General features: G+C 42.3%; 1 protein-coding gene across 1 annotated transcript in view; it reads left to right on the top strand.

The window, feature by feature from the left end:
* Positions 1 to 18,431, top strand: part of LOC119436376 (DENN domain-containing protein 1A) — an 87,562-nt gene that overhangs the window by 24,747 nt on the left and 44,384 nt on the right. The window contains exons 14-18 of the mRNA XM_037703200.2: positions 3,662 to 3,889; positions 5,256 to 5,393; positions 8,096 to 8,134; positions 8,634 to 8,666; positions 16,487 to 16,549. Coding sequence (XP_037559128.1) covers positions 3,662 to 3,889; positions 5,256 to 5,393; positions 8,096 to 8,134; positions 8,634 to 8,666; positions 16,487 to 16,549 — 501 coding nt within the window. The remainder of the gene's footprint in view (positions 1 to 3,661; positions 3,890 to 5,255; positions 5,394 to 8,095; positions 8,135 to 8,633; positions 8,667 to 16,486; positions 16,550 to 18,431) is intronic.

Below are 18,431 nucleotides of genomic sequence, written 5' to 3'. Positions count from 1 at the left end.
ATTGAAATAGCAGTGCAAGATTGCTACTACACTACTTCCCAAAAGCACATGAAAATTTGAGTTAAAAATTGTAAAATTTGATTGTAAACAATGGAGTTAAAATTGTAAACTTTTGAAATTTTGGTAAATCATGGATTTCATCAAATCGAGGTTCATTATTATCAAAGTTCATTTGTGCATATATTATACAGTAGAACCCCGCTGTTAGTTCCCGGGTGCTGCGTTTTCCCAGCTGTTACGTCGTTTTCGGCCGGTCCCGGCACAGCTCCCATAGAACCCAATGCGTTGGTAACCCCAATGTTACGTCGCAACTGTGGGACCATTCCCGCACAAGGTCACAGGTTTGGTTCCCAATTGTGGTTACGGCACTGTGGTGAAGGCTTAATGCCTGTAAACCAAAATATTGGTGCTTGTTACCTCAGGTGACGAAAGTTAATTCATAGCTCTTGTAGCACAACTGTAGCTTGGGCACATTACTTATTTTTGCTACTTCTGCTGCTGAGTACGGGGTCGCAGGTTTGATTCCAGGCCTTGGCAGCGTCATTATGATGGGAACAGAATGCAAAACTGCTCATCTGCCATGCATTGGGTGCTCATTCAAGAACCCCAGGTTTTCAGAATTTATCTGGAGCCCTCCACTACGACACCCTTCATAACTAGAGACCGGATTTTAGGCAAATGCCTTTTTTGTTCCTTGTGCTCCTATCGCCCCACTTTTATATATGAGCATGAATTAGAGGTTAAGAAGGGCTTTTATAGGGTTTTTATAGTGCCTATAAATGCCTATTTTGGCGTTTGTGCCTAAATGTCTATAAATGCCTATTTTCAATATCGGCGCCTATATTAACACTATTTAGCCTTAAGTTTCGCTTTCGAGTGCAGCTGGAGACCGTTATTCATGTTATCGGGCAACATTGACTGTGCGGAACTCTATGGGGTTCAACCTAGTCCTTTAGTTCAACCAACTCCCGGAAAACAACTGCTAGCAGCATTGAAATGGGATGCGCCGGCTAGCATACGCCGCCGCGCTGACATTACGCGAGCGGCTGGCGAATGCGAAACCGCGGAGAGCCGTCAGGGGAAAGGAGAGTGAAGAGCAAAAGAAGAAAAATGTGATGTGCACGCGGCTTTTGTTTCGTTTGTAATTTACTTTTTAAGGTGTTCACCACCGTCGGGCGTTCCTTCTCAGCGTACAAGATCATTCTCATTGACAAGAGGCACAATTTTGAATCCAAAAATCTGGAGATGGTGGTAGTTTGCTATTGTTTCCACAATCTTCACAGTGATTCTTTCTTAGACTACGTTCCACGTGCTCTCCAAACAGATTTCTTGAAACATATGCACTTCAAATGGGTGGAAGTGTATTTGGCAGTGTTGGCACGTCTTGCCTGTACAATTCGGATAATGTCATTGTATATGAGAAAATTGCCAAGAGTTGTACCTAACAGTCCTCATGTAAGAACATGCTAATTTCTTAATAAATCGTAGTCTCTCTTGCATTTGTTACAGTGAAAGCTCGATGATACGAATCTCACGGGGTCATGAAAAATATTCGTATTAGCCGAAATTCGTATCATCGAAACAATTAAAACTACAGTCGAATCTCGATAATTCGAACTCGAAGGGGCCCGAAAATTTGTTCGAATTGAACGTATTTTTGAAGTATTCGTGCACCATAGCACGATGCACGAACGGTGCGAGTCGTGAAATATCGCGGCGAGCAAGCGCATAGCAAGTGCGGGCCACGAAACTGCCCAGGCCGGCTAACGGTCGCTTCCCGATAACGGCAGAAAACGAAGCTTCAGGGAGCGGGCGGCGCCGGCACACGGGTGCGCGCGGAGACCGTCGAAGGTGAGGGAGGAGGGCGTCAGGGAAGCGGATTTGGCCGCGTCAACTCCGCCGCTTCTGTGGCTCCCCTCGCCCTCCCTCCCTCTCAACTCCCTCGTAGCTTTCTCACCTTCGACTCCGTGCGCACATCTCCGTGCGCGCCCGCCGCCGTGCTGGCGCCAGCTTATTTTAGCCGCTCCCTGAAGTTTCGTTTTCTGCCGTTATCGGGAAGCGAGCGTTTGCGTGCGTAGGCAGTTTCGTTGGCCCGACTGCGCCTCCGCCGCGCCGCTGCTTCCCTCTGCGCTGCTGCCGCAGCGTGTAAGGTCAACATGTGACTAGAAAATAGAGGAAGCATAGAGGAGAAGGGTTCACTGCCATTTTATCGGCGTGGCTGAGACGTCCGCACTAGTGTGTGCTAGAATACGGTTGTCTAGAACACACTAGTCGGCACGTACACGCTTGTTCCGGCGCGATGCAGAAACGGCGACCTTGCAATTTGAGAGAGGGTGAAATTTCCGCCGCGGGTTCTTTTTTTTTTTTCCCCCCCGTTCCTTCGCGCGCGGCATTGCGGGGTCTCTTCTGAGCTTTTGCTCTATGGCGGTGTCGGAGCAATGCCGGTCGGAGGCGCCGCCACGTGATTTGGCGCGCTGCTAAGAGCATTGTCGGTGCGCGGTATGTTCGAAATAACCGTGTTCGAATTAACGAGATTTGACTGTAGCTAAATTAAAGAGTCAGAGGTGACCTCACTCAGGCACATGTACGTAAAAAGCATTTATTTCTTGAAGAAAAAGTCTCTAATGTCCTTCTATCTCGGTAGACAATCCTATCTCGGTAGACATAGCTCGCTGCGACTAGGTAAAATGGCGCAAACACAAAGAACGCGGCCCGAACGAAGCACAGCAGTCACTCCGTCCGATGGGCGGCCGCCGAAAAGGAGGAAAAGTACAAAAGCGCCACCGCTTCAAACTCTTCGCGCCCAGTCGCGGAGTCCGCGCTGTCCGGCGCCGCGTCCGCGCCTCCGCACCAAAAGAGAACAGGAGAAAGCGCGTGACTGTGCGCTGTTCTCTTTCGCGGCCGTCGGTGCGGCGGCGTTTATTCGTATCAACCGACGCAGACCGGAAATCGATTCGTAACAACCGTTCTCTAGCACGTTGCAAAGTATAGGGGCTCGGCCGGGACCACAGAAAAATTCGTATCATCCGGAAATTCATATTAGCCGTGATCGTATCATCGAGCTTTTACTGTATTTGTCTGTTTTTGTTGTGTCTTATTTTAATTGCGCCTGGCAGACATAATAATTTTTTTAATCAGTATTCCCAGCTTTCAAGTATTCTTTTTCATGCCTGTTTCACTATATGCGATGCTCGAGTACAGTGGCCATTGAACATGAATATGAGCAGTGTGCTTATTGAATTAAGCTAATTGATCGTTATTAGTTCAGCAGTGTTATGGGACAATTGCACGGCTATGTTCAACTGTTGGCGCCTTTGTGCCATCATAGACAATAACATTTCTTGTTTTCCTATCGTAGATATAGGCCGCGCACGTCTTCGTTTGAAATTATTTGTATTTATGTAAAATTTTATTGTGCCTATATTTACGACGTTGGAGGCCTAAAACGTTGTTTTGCCTGCCTATTTTTGGCGCATAAAACGCGCTCTTTTAATGCCTAAAGATCCGGCCTCTATTGATAACCATGTGTGGAGTTTTGAGAAATTGAGCCATTCAATCATTTTTTTTTTATTTTGGCTATGTGGATGAAATGTAAAAAGTGTAGCTTGTTACAGACCATTTAGACAAAAGGCAATGACAAGTGCACTTGCTTTTGCTGCAGGTGATGCCACTGAAGCGCAGTCTGCGCACACACCACCAGACACTGGGTGATGGCGTGTCACAGGCATTCCTTCGTGCACTGGTGGCCCTGATGGGTGGCTACCGGGAAGCCGTTCGCATGGAGGTGGGCCAGCGAATCACGTTTGACCCTGACCGCTTCCTGCAGTCACGTCCTGCCAGCCTTCGACCCTTTTTAGAACGCATGCTGCAGCTCCAGATTTTTCACCAGGCAAGAAATGCTTTTGGGCTGTGAAGTATTTTGTAGAATATTCTGACACCAATACATAATGTATTGTGGCACAATAAATGCAAGAAAGGAACAGACAAGGCTCTGTACGCTAATCCGTGTCCATGTGCAGCTATTCAAAATGCATGTGCTGTTTCAAAATTGCTGGCATGGTTAAATGTTAAACAATAATGCATGCACCGTTTGTATTTACTTTCCGCATACAAACTGAAGGGCTAAAGGCTAACAGTGTGCATGCATATGGTGTGGACTGCGACCCGCTGACAAGCGGCCGGAGCAAAAGGCTTCTCCATCGCCTAGGCAACCCCCGCTGAGCCAGCATGCTGCCGCCAGGTTTTTCTGTTCTTTTGATGCAAAAGCATCAAATGGCCCATTGAGCTAAAAATCTGGCGTCTGTAGCAGTGAAACAGCGCCTAAATTCGCATTGGCTGCGACGCCATGTCACGAGCCCGCCTCAATGAAGCAGAGCGGGCGAAATGGTGTTGCGTGAGGGGAGAGGGCATCTCTGCAATGCCACGTCACCAGCGCGCCTCAACAGAGCAGATACGGTGCCGCAACACCGTGGGGCAAGGCACGTGTTGGTGAGTGAGGCAGTTGCATGTCGCACGTGTGCGGGAGCCGCCGTCTTGCTCTCAAAAACCGGCGCGCAGTCCATATCTCTCTTTCTCGCCCCCACAGGGCTTAGCTGCTGGGCGTGCCTGCTGGCATTGGTGGCTGCTGCTGCTTCCTCGGTCATTCGTCGCGCAGGACATCAGTGGCATGTGGCGTTGGCACCGCAGGTTGCTGCTGCTTGCTGGCTCGAGCAGCAAGTACCGCTATGGTACATTACTTGCAGCGCAAAACCCGGACAGCGAAGCAGCGTTCAATTTGACATTAATGCTTTCGCATGCACAACTCATAAGAAGTGCTTTGGTTATCTCGGATTTTTTTTTTCTTTGTTCGTCGATCGCCGACTCACTCCGCATCTTCTCCTCCTCCTCTGCATCACTCTCGTTGCTCTCCTCTCGGCCGGCGCACCTCGTAGAGAAGTGCGCTTGCTGCCTCGCTTGTCTGTGGGATTTTCTGGCAGCCACATTATAACCGGTATTTCCTCTCCCGTGGCTCTACTATAAGTGGTATGCATATACATTGAGTTCTATGGGAAAATAAACGGGAGGCGGAAAAGACCGCATTATATCTCGTCCTACACTATAAGCGGAAACATAAGTTATCTGAGCTGTAATTGAAGAAGTAAGTAATAAATGAATGATTAAAACCTATGAGAGATTCTCTGTACGTGGCACTCCAGCTGTTCTTTGCTGCTACACTCACATTCTAAATATGGAATTTGTACTTCCCTCTTTTGCAGTTTATTGAAGGCAGATTGCAGATTCTCAACTCCTGTGAGGTCCACAATGACATATTTGAGCTGGAGGTGAACATGTTTGATGACAGCTCCAACAAGCAGTTCAAGCAGCATTACAAGTACTGGTTGGCAAACATGAAGGTGTGCAATTCTTTTTTTGACAGTACTCCATCTGCACTCGACAGACTGTGACTTTAACTAGTGGAGCTCAAAACTAAAGTTTAAAATGACCAATGATTGTCACCAAGCAATTAAGAGTGCACATCTTATCTTTGACAACAAAAGTTTAACAATTTTTATTTGCGTACTATATTTGTGTGTGTGTGTTTGTGTGTGTGTGTCGGCTCCAAGTCAAGCATTTTTGACACATAGTTAACATATATTTCAAATCCAGGCTTGATGGAATCTTGTCTGGTCAGGAAGAGGCATGGTAAAAAAACGAATGCCGACCAAGAACTAACGAAATGTTCTTTAGTTCTTGGTCGGTGTTCTCTTTTTTCATCAGTTAACATACTTGTTACTTCCACTTGTGCTGTAAAAAGGCAGTTTGCATTGTCTGTGTTATGATTTGAAATACCATAACCAGAGCTCTGTTCCTAAGCACAGGACTGTGATTTTATCTTTCTAAATAAAACAAGAAAAAAAAAAGAAAGTATGTGTCTTTACAGAATGCTTGTCTGTACGTGACATGTACAAAAATTTTGTGAAACAAAACGTTTCTCAGGAAACATAGCTGTTCCTTTGCCCTATAGACTCCGAGTGGTTGTTAAGAACAGTGCTGTTCATGGCAAAATCATCAATGGTAAAATTTCGCGCATGTGCTCATCTTCAGCTCCGAGGGCCTTATGGTCTGGAATCCACACCCTATACTCGAAGAGAAAATGAGGCATCCACCCAGTCGTAGCAAGTGGTACAAAGGAAACCCATACGGGTTCCTCTAAAGAAAAGCCTCTCAGTTGAAGAAAAATTCGTCCTGGTCTGGGACTCGAACCCGGGACCACCGCCTTTCCGGGGCAGCCACTCTACCATCTGAGCTAACCAGGCGGTTAGCAGATGGCAGGGCAAAGTCGAATTCTATACTCGTGAACAACTATACTCGCGAACAAATTTCTTTGGAAATGAAGGGAAAGCTACGGAGGCAAAAGGCGCACAAGTAAGAGTGCTTTTGAAAACAAGTCCCACATTCTCATCTGCGTTAGCCTAAGCTGAGGAAGAGAAAACATGAACATCTTATTTAAAACAGCAAAGTATGGCAAAATACACTACTGTATGTTAAATCTAACTTATTTTCACTGGTTTTCTCTTCTGCATTTGTGAAAATTCTAAATTATTGCATATAGAAACTACTTTGATTCAGTTTCTGTTCCAAGAAACCAAAAGCGGTGTCAAACGTTGCTGGAATACTTGGCACAGTGACACACATGCCCCTGTGGCGTTCCCTTCATTGCCACAAAAAGTTGTCCAGGAGTATAAAAAAGACAATCTAGACAAAGGTAAATTTTTGTGCTTCTGTTGTTCTCGAGCAGCAAAGCAGTGGTACCAATTTCGCAAAATCTGTTCCATAAGCAAAGCTTGCTACATTGACTGATTATCTACAGCTCTGTGCAAGTACAGATAGCTACTCCTGAGTGGTCTCTTACTCATGATAGCATGAAGTGCATAGTATATGAAAACAATGATATGCTCATGCAAAGCCAAAGTAGAGGGCTTCTGCAAGCAGGCTGCCACTTTGGGCCAGTTCTTTTATTTCTCCTATTAGCGGATTCACATCTTGCACAATTGATTATGCTACAGTGGTGGAAATTTGTAGTAGAATTGAACCCTTTTTGCTGTGTTTTTCTTATTTGTCAGAGCTGTTAGCAAAGTTGACACTCCGAGCCTCGAGTATGTAAAATTGGCCATTATTTTAGAACACATTCAGAAAGATTGCAAAAGCAGATCACATCCTGCTGCATATAAGCAAGCCCCCTTTTATCTGTGTTAGCCTTTGTAAAGTGTGGCATCTAGAATTTGAGGCCGTGTAAGTAAGAGCTGGCCGGGGCCATGAAGTAAGTGGACCATTTGCTGTGCTACATTCCGGTATTGGGGACTTTGCCATCGGCAGTGCCAACAGCTGCAGCAGCTTCTCAGACCCCACAATCTATAAAATGTGTGTTTACATTGTTTGGAAGAAATGAAGTGCTAGCTTGCACATGCACCAGGTTTCCATTTATGTATTGTTGCATCATAAAGTGATGGTGAAGAACCAGAATCTCTGCCAAAATATTGAGTTGCAAACATGAACTTGTGCCGAGAAAGGCAAGCAATACTCAAATCACAAGGGTAGCGGTGTGCACAGTCGAATCTAATCTACAGCTGAAGTTTCTGCAATTTATATGTCTCATCATACATTCCAGATTAATTGCTAGGGTTTGAGTTCATTCAAGAATGTGCAACACTATTTGAAATGCGTGCACGGCCTAATTAGACATGCATCTTTGAATATGGTGGCATCGATCAAGAATTCGGTGAAGCATGTTTTGTGCTGAGTGATAACTTGACAACAGTGACAACACAATGAAAAATGGTCACCGGCAAAAAACCAATACAAATGTAGTGGGGCAGTATTATAATCTGTAAATTTTATTTTGTACTTTTCAATAGAGGTAGAATGCAAAAACACTAGTTTACTGTGCTTGAGGTGCACGCTGGAGAATCCCAGGTGGCCAAAATTAATCTGCAGGTTTTTGCTGCAGCATCTCTCATAGCCTTGTTTTGGATGTTACTATACCCAACTTATCAATCACTATTTGGTACTTGTTGAGGTTCATCTTTCTTTACACATTTTGGAAATTTGCTTTCAGAAAGAAGGTGGTGCATTGCTGAAGTCCATGAAGAGCAAGGTTTGTACTGTTGTTCCCACATTTGTATAGGTCCATGATTCGAATACCTTTGTGGGAATTCCACCAACTCAATGTTGAGTGACCCCTCTGTTCTTGGTCTCCAGATAAAAATGATGATGATGGTCATGGTAATGATGCTTAATTTGACAGGAGAAATATGTATCAAGAATAAAAGATCACTCACGAAAAAATATGTCTGTTAGTGGAGGTGAATGGTCACTCATAAAACATCTGCAGTCACTAAAATGAATACAAGAAACTTATTGCATGTAAGTAAATGCAAGACCAACTGACAGATTAACACAAAGAGCAAAGTAAAGGCAAGCCGAGTGATGAGTAGTACTGTAGTAGTGAAGGAAAAGTGGGAGGAGAAGCACGTACACTGATTTAGGTGCTCATGAAACTTGTGCTCTACAGAGCCTTGTTTCTAAATATTTGGCATAGATTATTATATATTGACAATGACATCTGATGCAGGCATCTTGTGATCTCCTTCTAGGCTAACCCAGCTGTCCGCAATGCCTACAAGAATGTAAGTACCTTCATGGATGGCTTTATTGCTGTAGAAAATGTAGAATATAACATCTTTACAAAGTGAATGAAAACCTCAGCTCTCGTATACAGTTCAACTTTGATATAATAAATGTGGATATAATGAAAGATAAATTTTGCAAAGTAAATAAAAAATTTTCTCTGCAATATTGGCAAGTAACCAATACATGCTTATAATGCTTATCTGATTGTAACGGAAGTGTTTTTGTGTCGGATGCAACATAATGAAGTTCGACTTTTAGTTGAGTAGCAAACCAAATTGTGTGTTTTCTGACCTTCTGCTGAAGAATTTGTTGAATAGTTTGAATAATTTGAACAGCAACAGGATTGTACAGCCCCTTCAGTTGCCATTTTCTCGGCTAAGTCATCTTGATACTTAAAGCAAACATTACGAGGATCTGACAAGGGTAACCTTACATTTTTTTTACCTTTAATGCTCCTTTGGGCCTTTCATTTCCATCATTTTCTCACTTTAACCCAAGCTGCTATGAAACTGTAGCTTTACTGTATTGTGCTCCAAAATACGAGGTACACATGCCATACAAAGCTGCAATGAGAACCCTTCAAATATAATTTGACTACTTGACCTCCTACTTTCAATGCTGCAGTTATAGGTATGGGTAAGGGTCTTCTCAGAAATTCTTTGATGAAGACATTGATGAGACCCAGAAAGTAGGTTTAGAATACTCTTCTTTCATCACAGCAGCAGTGCAGCAGCCAATAGGTGTGGCTGCTGCACAAGGAAAAGTGTGTGCTAGCTGTTCTTAGCCGCTGTTAAAGCTCTCTGACCTGACTGTTGATTTTTCATCATCTTAAGAGTGTTTGCAACACTTTGAGGTTCAAAACCCGCAACTGGGGCCATAAAATGGGTATTTGACAACATACAAGACCGCTACAAATAATCCAATAGTTCCCGATGCCACAGGCCTCTCTCTACTAAGATGATCTCCCTGGAAAGGAAGTTATGATGCAGGGCCATGTGTCCTAGCTGTCTTTCATGGCAGGGCCCGTATCAAGGAACGCCATCCTGGATGGGGCAAAAGTTTATTTACGTACTGTATGGCTTCCAAGTGACATAGTCGGCAAGAGACCGTTGTGCTTATGCTCCCTTTGAAGCGAGCTAATTTCACTGCTAAGTTTGTGGCTAAGGAAAGCTTAAATTTTTTTATTAATCACAAGAGCAGTGCACTGGCCGTTTGTGCACGCTGCTGCATAAGGAAAGGCACGGTAGCAGTTCTTAGCCACCTTTAAACCTATCTGAACCTACTGTTTTTTCATCATCATAGAACTCTTTGCATCATTTAAGAGGTTAATTCACCACAGCAAGGTCAGAAGAATGGGTCATTTTAATAATTGCAAATGTTACATGTTCTACAGTTGAGTTTCTTTGCATCAAGGCCAGATATATTATTGTCAATGAGGGCACTGTGTGCACAGTTGTGCATGCCAAGAAAGTGTATGAAAAGCAAAAACACTGATGAAAATAATGATAATTTAAAATGTTTTGCAACCATCTTGAAACACTTCTGATTGGACTTGTGCTGCAAGTTTGAATAAGTGTAAGGTACCTCAGTAAAAAGATTTGGAAGTTAAATGTCCGAGTGTTCTCTCGAAATGTCTCTCGATATATGTCACCACATAGTGAGTTTACTTTTTTTTATTTTCACAATGTTTTACATCCAGCATATATTTCATGTGGCTGGATGGGTGCTCTCCAAGTATCATCATCATCAGCCTATATTTATGTCCACTGCAGGACGAAGGCGTCTCCCTGCGATCTCCAATTACCCCTGTCTTGCGCGAGCCGATTCCAACTTGCACTTGCAAATTTTCTCCAAGTATGCGAGACATGAAATGGTGGATGTTCTCTTATTTGACAATCCTGTAGAGCAGCGGTTCTCAAGCATGTTCGTTCCAGGGAACCCTGCTAAGCTCCACGAAATGCCAAGGAACCCCCCCCCCCCCTCCGAATTACCCAATTAAAATGTCCTAATTAACTGAATGTCAAATTGTCGAGGGTATCAAGAAAACAATAAACAAATGCTTAACTACGTCAACACACTTTTATTTACTCAATGAATCAGCCAATCCTCTTTATATTTATTTAGCACAAGACCAGTGCGGAAGCTGGAATTCTCGTCATCTCATGACTGATTAGCGCTAGCAGCGGCAAAGGCCTCGTGCGCGTACATCCAGATTATTTTTTCGCCAGTCAGCTGCTCGCCAACAAATTGTCCGTCCATCGTGATGCAGCCGGGGCTCTTAATCTTCGATAGCTTTACACTGAGTCAAAGCAAAGCTACTGCTTGCCACAACCGCTGCGGACGAAACCGCGGCCGCTATCGACGTGATCATCGACGGCGACCTTGCGGTTCAGAAGGCAGGCGGCCGACGCAAGCACCAAGTCAAAACGAAATTACCGTTCGCTGCAAGTGCAGACGAAACCGCGGTCGCTATCGACGCTACCATGGTTGGCGACTACGCAGTTGTGAAGGTACGCAGCCTTCACAACTTAAGTGTGTGCAATCTATTGTGCATGTGCATTTACCATACTCAATATTAGTGAGGCTAAATTTCGGCTATATATTAGACTGCATCTGCAGAGTCATTTGATACAGTAGAACCTTGTTTAAACATTCTGAAAAAAAAAAAAAAGAGAAAAAAAAAATGTGCGTACCGGGAAGTCGTACCATCCCAAGGTGTGAAAAAATATGCAGACTCGACAACATCTACGTAATTCGAAGTGTTGCATGAATTGTTGCAGCGCGAGACGCCAACACGGATTGTTCTTGCAGCTTCAGCAAGCTTACGTTCGCGCTCCTTGAATTTGACCTGAGTCAGCAGCCTCTTCGAGCGGGGCATTTTGGTGGGAAGTTGTGACGTGCTGGCACGAATTGTTGAGGCATGAGACTCTGCATTTCAAGCTGGGTGGGGCCCGAGCGACCCGAGGTGCACATTGTTGTTTTCCTATTGCATAGTGTTTTAAGATCGTGACGAGATACTGAAGTGAAATTGAGCTGGTGGGCAACGCTGGAATGCAATGCTTACGATGCCGCCAGAGCGAAACATGGCACTCACTTCTCCCCACCTGTAGTAGGGAACAGCGGCGTGTTTGGGTTATTGCCTATTAAAAGTTTGCAGTACACTTTCAACGGTGCTGTGCACCATGCACTGTGAAACAGATAGGTGAAGGTGCTTATTGCAATAGGGTTGGCGGTGATAGATGTGAGTGCAGCGTGCAATGACCTGGCAGGAGATTTGCTGGTGCCGGAATACGGAACAGTGCGCGCCAGCATTTTCACATGAGACTGGCAGGCGAGTGTTCTGGGAAAGCTGCTGCGGCAGGTGGTTACTGTTCTCAATCGTGTGCACCTTGTGCCTTTTCTTGTTTACATGGGATCTAGCGGCCAGAAAATGTATCATACAATTGTAGTTTGGTGATATATTCAACGTTGGTGCTGAAAGATCATGTTTTCTGAGAATGTATTAACGGATAAAAAAGAAGTGTAACTGTATTGGGTAATTATTGAGTTCCCCACTGTGAACATTATTGCCGGGAAATTGTATGTAACGGCAGCGTATCAGTGAAGTTCTACTTCATCAAACAGTGCAGCGCACCATGCCCCTGTAACCTACACTTTCTTTCTGTGCTTCCTGGCTGGCATTCTCTGTCTTGTTGGAGCTGCCCTGATTAACTGTAACAATCTTTAAAGCACATACACTTGCAGCAGAACTGCTCCACAGTTGATTGCTACCAGGGTATTAATATCTGCCCCAGTGACATGTGATCAGTTTTTGCTCACCACTGCAGCCTAAATATGACAGCTAGCTGTGAGATCTTCGTAAATGACATCTTTGTAAATGATATAACACTATGGCACCTTGTTTCTGTCTTTATGCCCCTTTTGTTGAGCCATGCCTACAATAATTGTAGAAGTGCCACTAGCATCACTCATCCGCCAGTACGCTGTGTTCTATTGTGTGCAATAATAATAATGGGACGCATGGTCCACACCACATGTTGAAAACAGTTTGTAGAATTTATCATTTATGTACATGGTGGTCATGCATTGGCATGCCATGTGTTGTCATTGCACTGTGCACTGGCGATAAGCAAAATCAAGGAATGGGTAGGTCATCATAGGGGTGGTCCATGAGCTGGACTTGGGGATGGCAATACTGCTACCCACTACGAGGGGAACCCTGGCTGTGTGAGTGTTTCTACAGTTTTGTTGAAAAAAAAAAAAAGCCTTTAGCAACATGATTTTGTAAAGGTAACACTGTTTTCTCACATATTTTCATAATTTGATGCTATATAGCCCTGTAGGTGAGGTATCTAAGAGAGTGGAGTGCTTTTCCAGGCAAGAAAGCAGCTTAGGAAGAGTGCGTCATGGTATACAACATGGTATACATGGTCTCCACTCTCAAATGATGTTCCAAGGGAGGTGAGGCTGGGATGCAGTAGTGTTCGTTTCTACCCTGACCAACTGACTGCATTCAGTAACACTGCATTCATGGCTTTTTGATCCTGTTTTCTTTTCTAACAAAAGGTAAAGCTTGCTGCTTGGTAAGCATTGCTGTGGTTTGTGAAATGTACTGGTGCACGCACCTTTTGGTATGTTGGTATTGCGATGATGTTTGCTCTTAATTTGTTTTCAATAAGCCTCTTTAGCTTTGATGAAGAAATTACAAAGTGTAATGTCTCAGTATGATAAAAGACGAGCGAGATGAAATGCAGTAGCATGGCAGAGCATACCCATTGTTTGTACTAATTTAGCTGGCACTTATTGCAGGGTCCTTTGTGAGCTTGCCTATCCTTATCTTGTTTTACACTTGTAGCATGCTGAAGTGCTTGACTAATGTTATCTGTAGTATTTCATAGAATCCATTCATTTCCAACCTTGTGCTGCTTTGGTGTTACTTAATGTGGTGCTTGGCAATATGTTTTATGGTGTGAATACTAAAACAGCAATCTAGAAAAATGGTAGTCAGTATGAAATCAGTCTTACATCACAAACAGAACTTAGGCATCTAACAATTCTTTGACTACACAAACACTGCTAGATAAGCCAAATTGCTCAGACATGTAGCCAGCTCATTGCTTGTTTAAATAGGCCTGTCTTCTGTATGTTATGACAGTGTGGATTTTTTTTTATGGTGTATACTCAACAAATAGAAAATATCTGTTATGATACATTACTGGAACAACTGTTACTGAAAAACTGTTGTGTAAACTTGTAGTTTATACGGGGTAATCATTTTTAATAGGGGTGTGTGAATAATGATTTTTGAGACCGAATCGAATAATGAATCGAATAGTGACAGAAGCAAATCGAATCGAGTACTTTTCTAATAGTTTTCGAATAATGAACAGCCGATATCACAATTAATATAAAACGATGTTCACATCCCAGTATTCTTAAAGTTAGCTAATTTCTGTCATTACGTAGTACGTTATGAAGCATTGTTAATTAAAAGCACAAATGGAGCATTAGAAGCAAACAAGTAGTTTCTTCGCATGTACAGGGCTCTTCATAAAGTGCGAATGATTGCTGTAGAGCCCGTAAAGTATGGCTTCGTAAGTGACACAGCCTGCTCCACTACGCAAGTTCTTATGTTTTGTCTTTGGTCTATACTATGCCCATGGGGGTGAAAATTTACCATACGTCTGCTTCAATTTTATGTTTATTTGCATGCAGATGACGTTCTGAAATATTCGTGAAGTATTCGAAAATTATTCGAATTTACGAATAGTGACTCTTCGATTCGTTATTTGAAAGTTTTGAATATTCACACATCCCTAATTTTTAAGTTTTATGCAATTTTTTAAAATTGGCTTATTGGAGATATAATTCTAGTCCTTGAGCTGCATTATTCAAAGAGGCAGACATTGCTGCATGAAAAATCTAAATATGTATTCAACTAATTAACAAAAATTCAGTAATTAACTTAATATTAGTTTATGGCACATATGACACTTTACGAATTGAAGCCGGGGAGTTTAACGTGTACCGGTTTAGAATAAATTTCCAGAATGACACCAGTTTGGAGATATGCGCCATCAATTTCACTGTAAAAATTCACTGTTGTTCCACTTACTTTTTTAACAGAGCACTCTTTTATGCATTGAAGCACAAAAGTTACTGGATTGCCCATGTATTTTGTCCCACACTTTGGGAAATATCTCAAAACTGGTGTAAACCTGCAAATTAATTTCAAGGGTATACGTCTTGCACACTCACCGGCTACAATTGGTAAATTGCAAATATGTGCTGTAAGGCAATTAAGAAGTTCATTAGTAAATTTTTGATTTCTTGTGCTAGTACTGTCCACCTCTTCGAATAATACAGCTCAAAGACAAGAATATGCTATATGCCACAGGCGATTTTTAATAATTCTGTAAAACTGAAAAATTATCACCCCAGTATAACTACTATGCTTGCAAAGTGAATCACATTGGAGATGCCGAAGCACAACTCTGTTTACTGTGGCAAGCCATGAGAAAACCTTGATGGCATTTTGTAAGCCACTGATTTCATGCTTTGTAAAAAAAGTCAGCTCATTCACTGATTTTTATCTGAAGCTCCACCTTAATCAGTGTATTGAAATGTCATATTCTCTAAATTTTCACTAAATCGGGCGAAACTGGTTGTTTCACTTGGTTATTTGCTGTCTTGCACATAAATTTGCATGCAGGTTTTCACAAAAATATACTTTCTATTTGACGCCATGTGAAATGCATGTGAATATAAGGAGCAGCTTTCTGCAAGCAAGGACGTGGATAAACACATGTGGTGGCTCTCACACAGATGCATATTTTCTATGTGTGTAAAGCACTTAAGATTTGCATTTCAATTCATGACTAACTGTGAAATTATATGAGCCCAAATATGCACTGTTTGCGTTATAGTACCAGTGTGCACACCACAATTTTGACTATTTTAAAGGTTCGATTTGAAATAGCGGGAAGAGGCACTTATTTGTGAAGGAAAGGATAGTGTACAGTTGAATCTCCTGAAATGGAACCTCAAGGGACCGGAGAAATATGTTCCAATCAACAGGATTTGTGTTTACTGAGAAAGATGTGCAGAGTTGCAGCAGTATGTGTATTGATACATGCTCTTATCACTGTTTTGTATGTTAAGGTTAAAAATGTATGTAGCAGATAGTTTGTCCCGTGGTTTGGGCACAGTCAACGACTACTAGATTGACTAGGCTTCGCTAGCTTCAGTTTCGAGGAGGCGCCGGCAATGTACCAAACAATAACATATCTCTTGCTGCTTCAGTTGGTGGCCTAATATAACACGTGGTCATGTAAGGGGAGTCCAAGTTATCAAACAGCACGCTGTAAGGCGTCAGAAATTTCAATTGTCCTTGTTTTGGTCGCCTGTGAGGTGAGTGGCGGTGCCACAAAGCTGTCCAGGTCTGTACATGCTATCCATTAGAAATCTGTCAAATTTTGGCCTGCTTGAGCCATTGCCACCGCTTTTTAATAATCACTCTCTGGATAGTAAACAGGTATCAGAAGAAATAGATTTCAAATCCTGCCTGTTTCTGAAGAAATCCTTTAGAGCTTGCTTCTGTGGTTCCGTTTACAGAGAGCAGCGAAAATGTGGTTCCGATTTAGAAGTGCTTTTTTGGCATTAACCAATACAAAACTAACCAGTTTAGAGGATGTTGTTTTGTTTAAGTGCCAATTCCATTTAAGTGATTTCCGTTTCACAAATTCAACTGTCTTGCTTGGCAGGCTATAATTGTTAAAGGTATACTTATGCTTACTGTGTGATGTATCTTTCCCAGGTTAAAGACAAGGGCAGAAAAGCCTACACAAATATTCAAGGAAAGATTGCTAACATGCAGAAGGTAATGTTTGTATGTTTATGTCTGTCTTTGTTGTGTTTTTTCTGCTGCAATAGTAGTTATTAACTCAATAATTATGGTATAGAACCTCATTTTCCTTGGCATACAATGAACAATTAATAACCTTTATTGCAACCAGTGTGTTTTGATTTTAATATGACTTAGAGTGCTGTGACATTGCAGATTGCTTGATAAACACAGCAGGCGTGATAACATTGTATTATTAACTCCTGATATGTATTTGACATGCCAGTCAGCTTGGTGTCATGTGACATTTTTCCAATAAAAGCTGAGCATATGCCAGCCCCTGAACAAGTTTATTTACAGGCTTAAGTGTATCAATCTCTTTACCACACTGCCAAACCACTTTCCTTCAGCCTAGCTGAGAGTTGCTTGGCACTCCATGCCGGGTAAGAATGGATAAGAGTAGTCCCCTTGATGGGAGAAAAGAGAATCAGTGGCTCCACATTAGAAGCGACCGAGAATATTTGACACAAGGTTAGTTCTTTAAAAAAAACGGGGTGGAGTGGTTCTGAGAGAGCAATGAAAGAAGTTTGAGATGAGGATTACGCTGGCCTGCTGTTTACTAAATGCACGTAAAAAGATCACAACAGCCACTTGTATCATTGGTGCTATTCACTTTTACCTTTTTCACAGACCTTTTTTTACGTGAACCACGTTGACATATACAGGGTGTTTCATTTTAGCTGCACCAAATCTTTAAAAATAGCCAGTGGCAGATAGCACAATTATAATCCTTTATCTAAACTACGCGATGAGGCGGCCATTACTTCCACGAGAAATCAAAACGCCTAATTGAGTAATTAGCATAATTATGCTAATTAACTTTTTAATTTATGATTTTACGGCACATCTTTCAATCTACGAATTATAGCCGCTGAGTTCGCAAGGCGTATCCACTTGTAACCAATTCTCAGCACCTAATCAGTTTCGAGATAATAATTTTCAAAGTGTCCGACGAAATGCATGGGCGTTCCAGTTAACTTTGTGCTTCAAAGCATAAAACAGCGTTTCTCTCAAAAAGTTTACTGAAACGCCCATACATTTCGTCGGACACGTTAAAAATTAATATCTCGAAACTGGTTCAGTCCTGAGAATTCGTTCCAAGCGGATATGCTTTGCGAGCTCAGCGGCTATAATTCGTAGATTGAAAGATGTGCCGTAAAATCATTAATTAAAAAGTTAACTAGCGTAATTATGCTAATTACTCAATTAGGCATTTTGATTTCTCGTGGAAGTAATGGCCACCTCATCGAGTAGTTTAGATCAAGGATTATAATTGTGCTATCTGCCACAGGCAAGTTTTAAAAATTTGGTGCAGCTAAAATGAAACACCCTGTATGTTGCAAGGTGCCACCACCACTTGAAGTCAGTCAGCCGCACTTCCTTTAAAGTCAATTTAATATGTGTTATAATTTCTGTTCACTGCTAGACTTGCTGGAGGGCATGCATGTGTGCTTATGAAGCACATAGGTATCTCAACTTAGAAATTTGTCAGCATTTTTTTTTAACGCAAGGTACTTGCTTATCACTCATAGCAATTTTATGTCATGTTTGAGTGCATAGTGCAATAGTCAACATGGCATATATTGGACAGACATGGTGAGGTGCCATCCTGCAATGTGCTTTCTGTGTTATCAGTTTGAGTTCCTTTGTATACTTTTGCACTCTACATGCAAATATACGCACTAGCAACTTTTATGTGCATCACTTCCTACCTTATTTTTGATTTTGCAGAATTCAAAGAAACGTACAAATTCAAGAAAAATTAGTTGTAGTAAACCTCTGTACTCGAATTAATAGCACCATATGAGTACTTTTTGGTAGGTGTGTGCAAAAAATCGAAACGTTCGATTATTATCGA

Source organism: Dermacentor silvarum, chromosome 1, assembly GCF_013339745.2.
Source record: "Dermacentor silvarum isolate Dsil-2018 chromosome 1, BIME_Dsil_1.4, whole genome shotgun sequence".
Classification (NCBI taxonomy): Eukaryota; Metazoa; Arthropoda; class Arachnida; order Ixodida; family Ixodidae; genus Dermacentor; species Dermacentor silvarum.
Note: the sequence above shows the minus strand (reverse complement) of the source record. Positions and strands in the feature narration are given on the sequence as shown.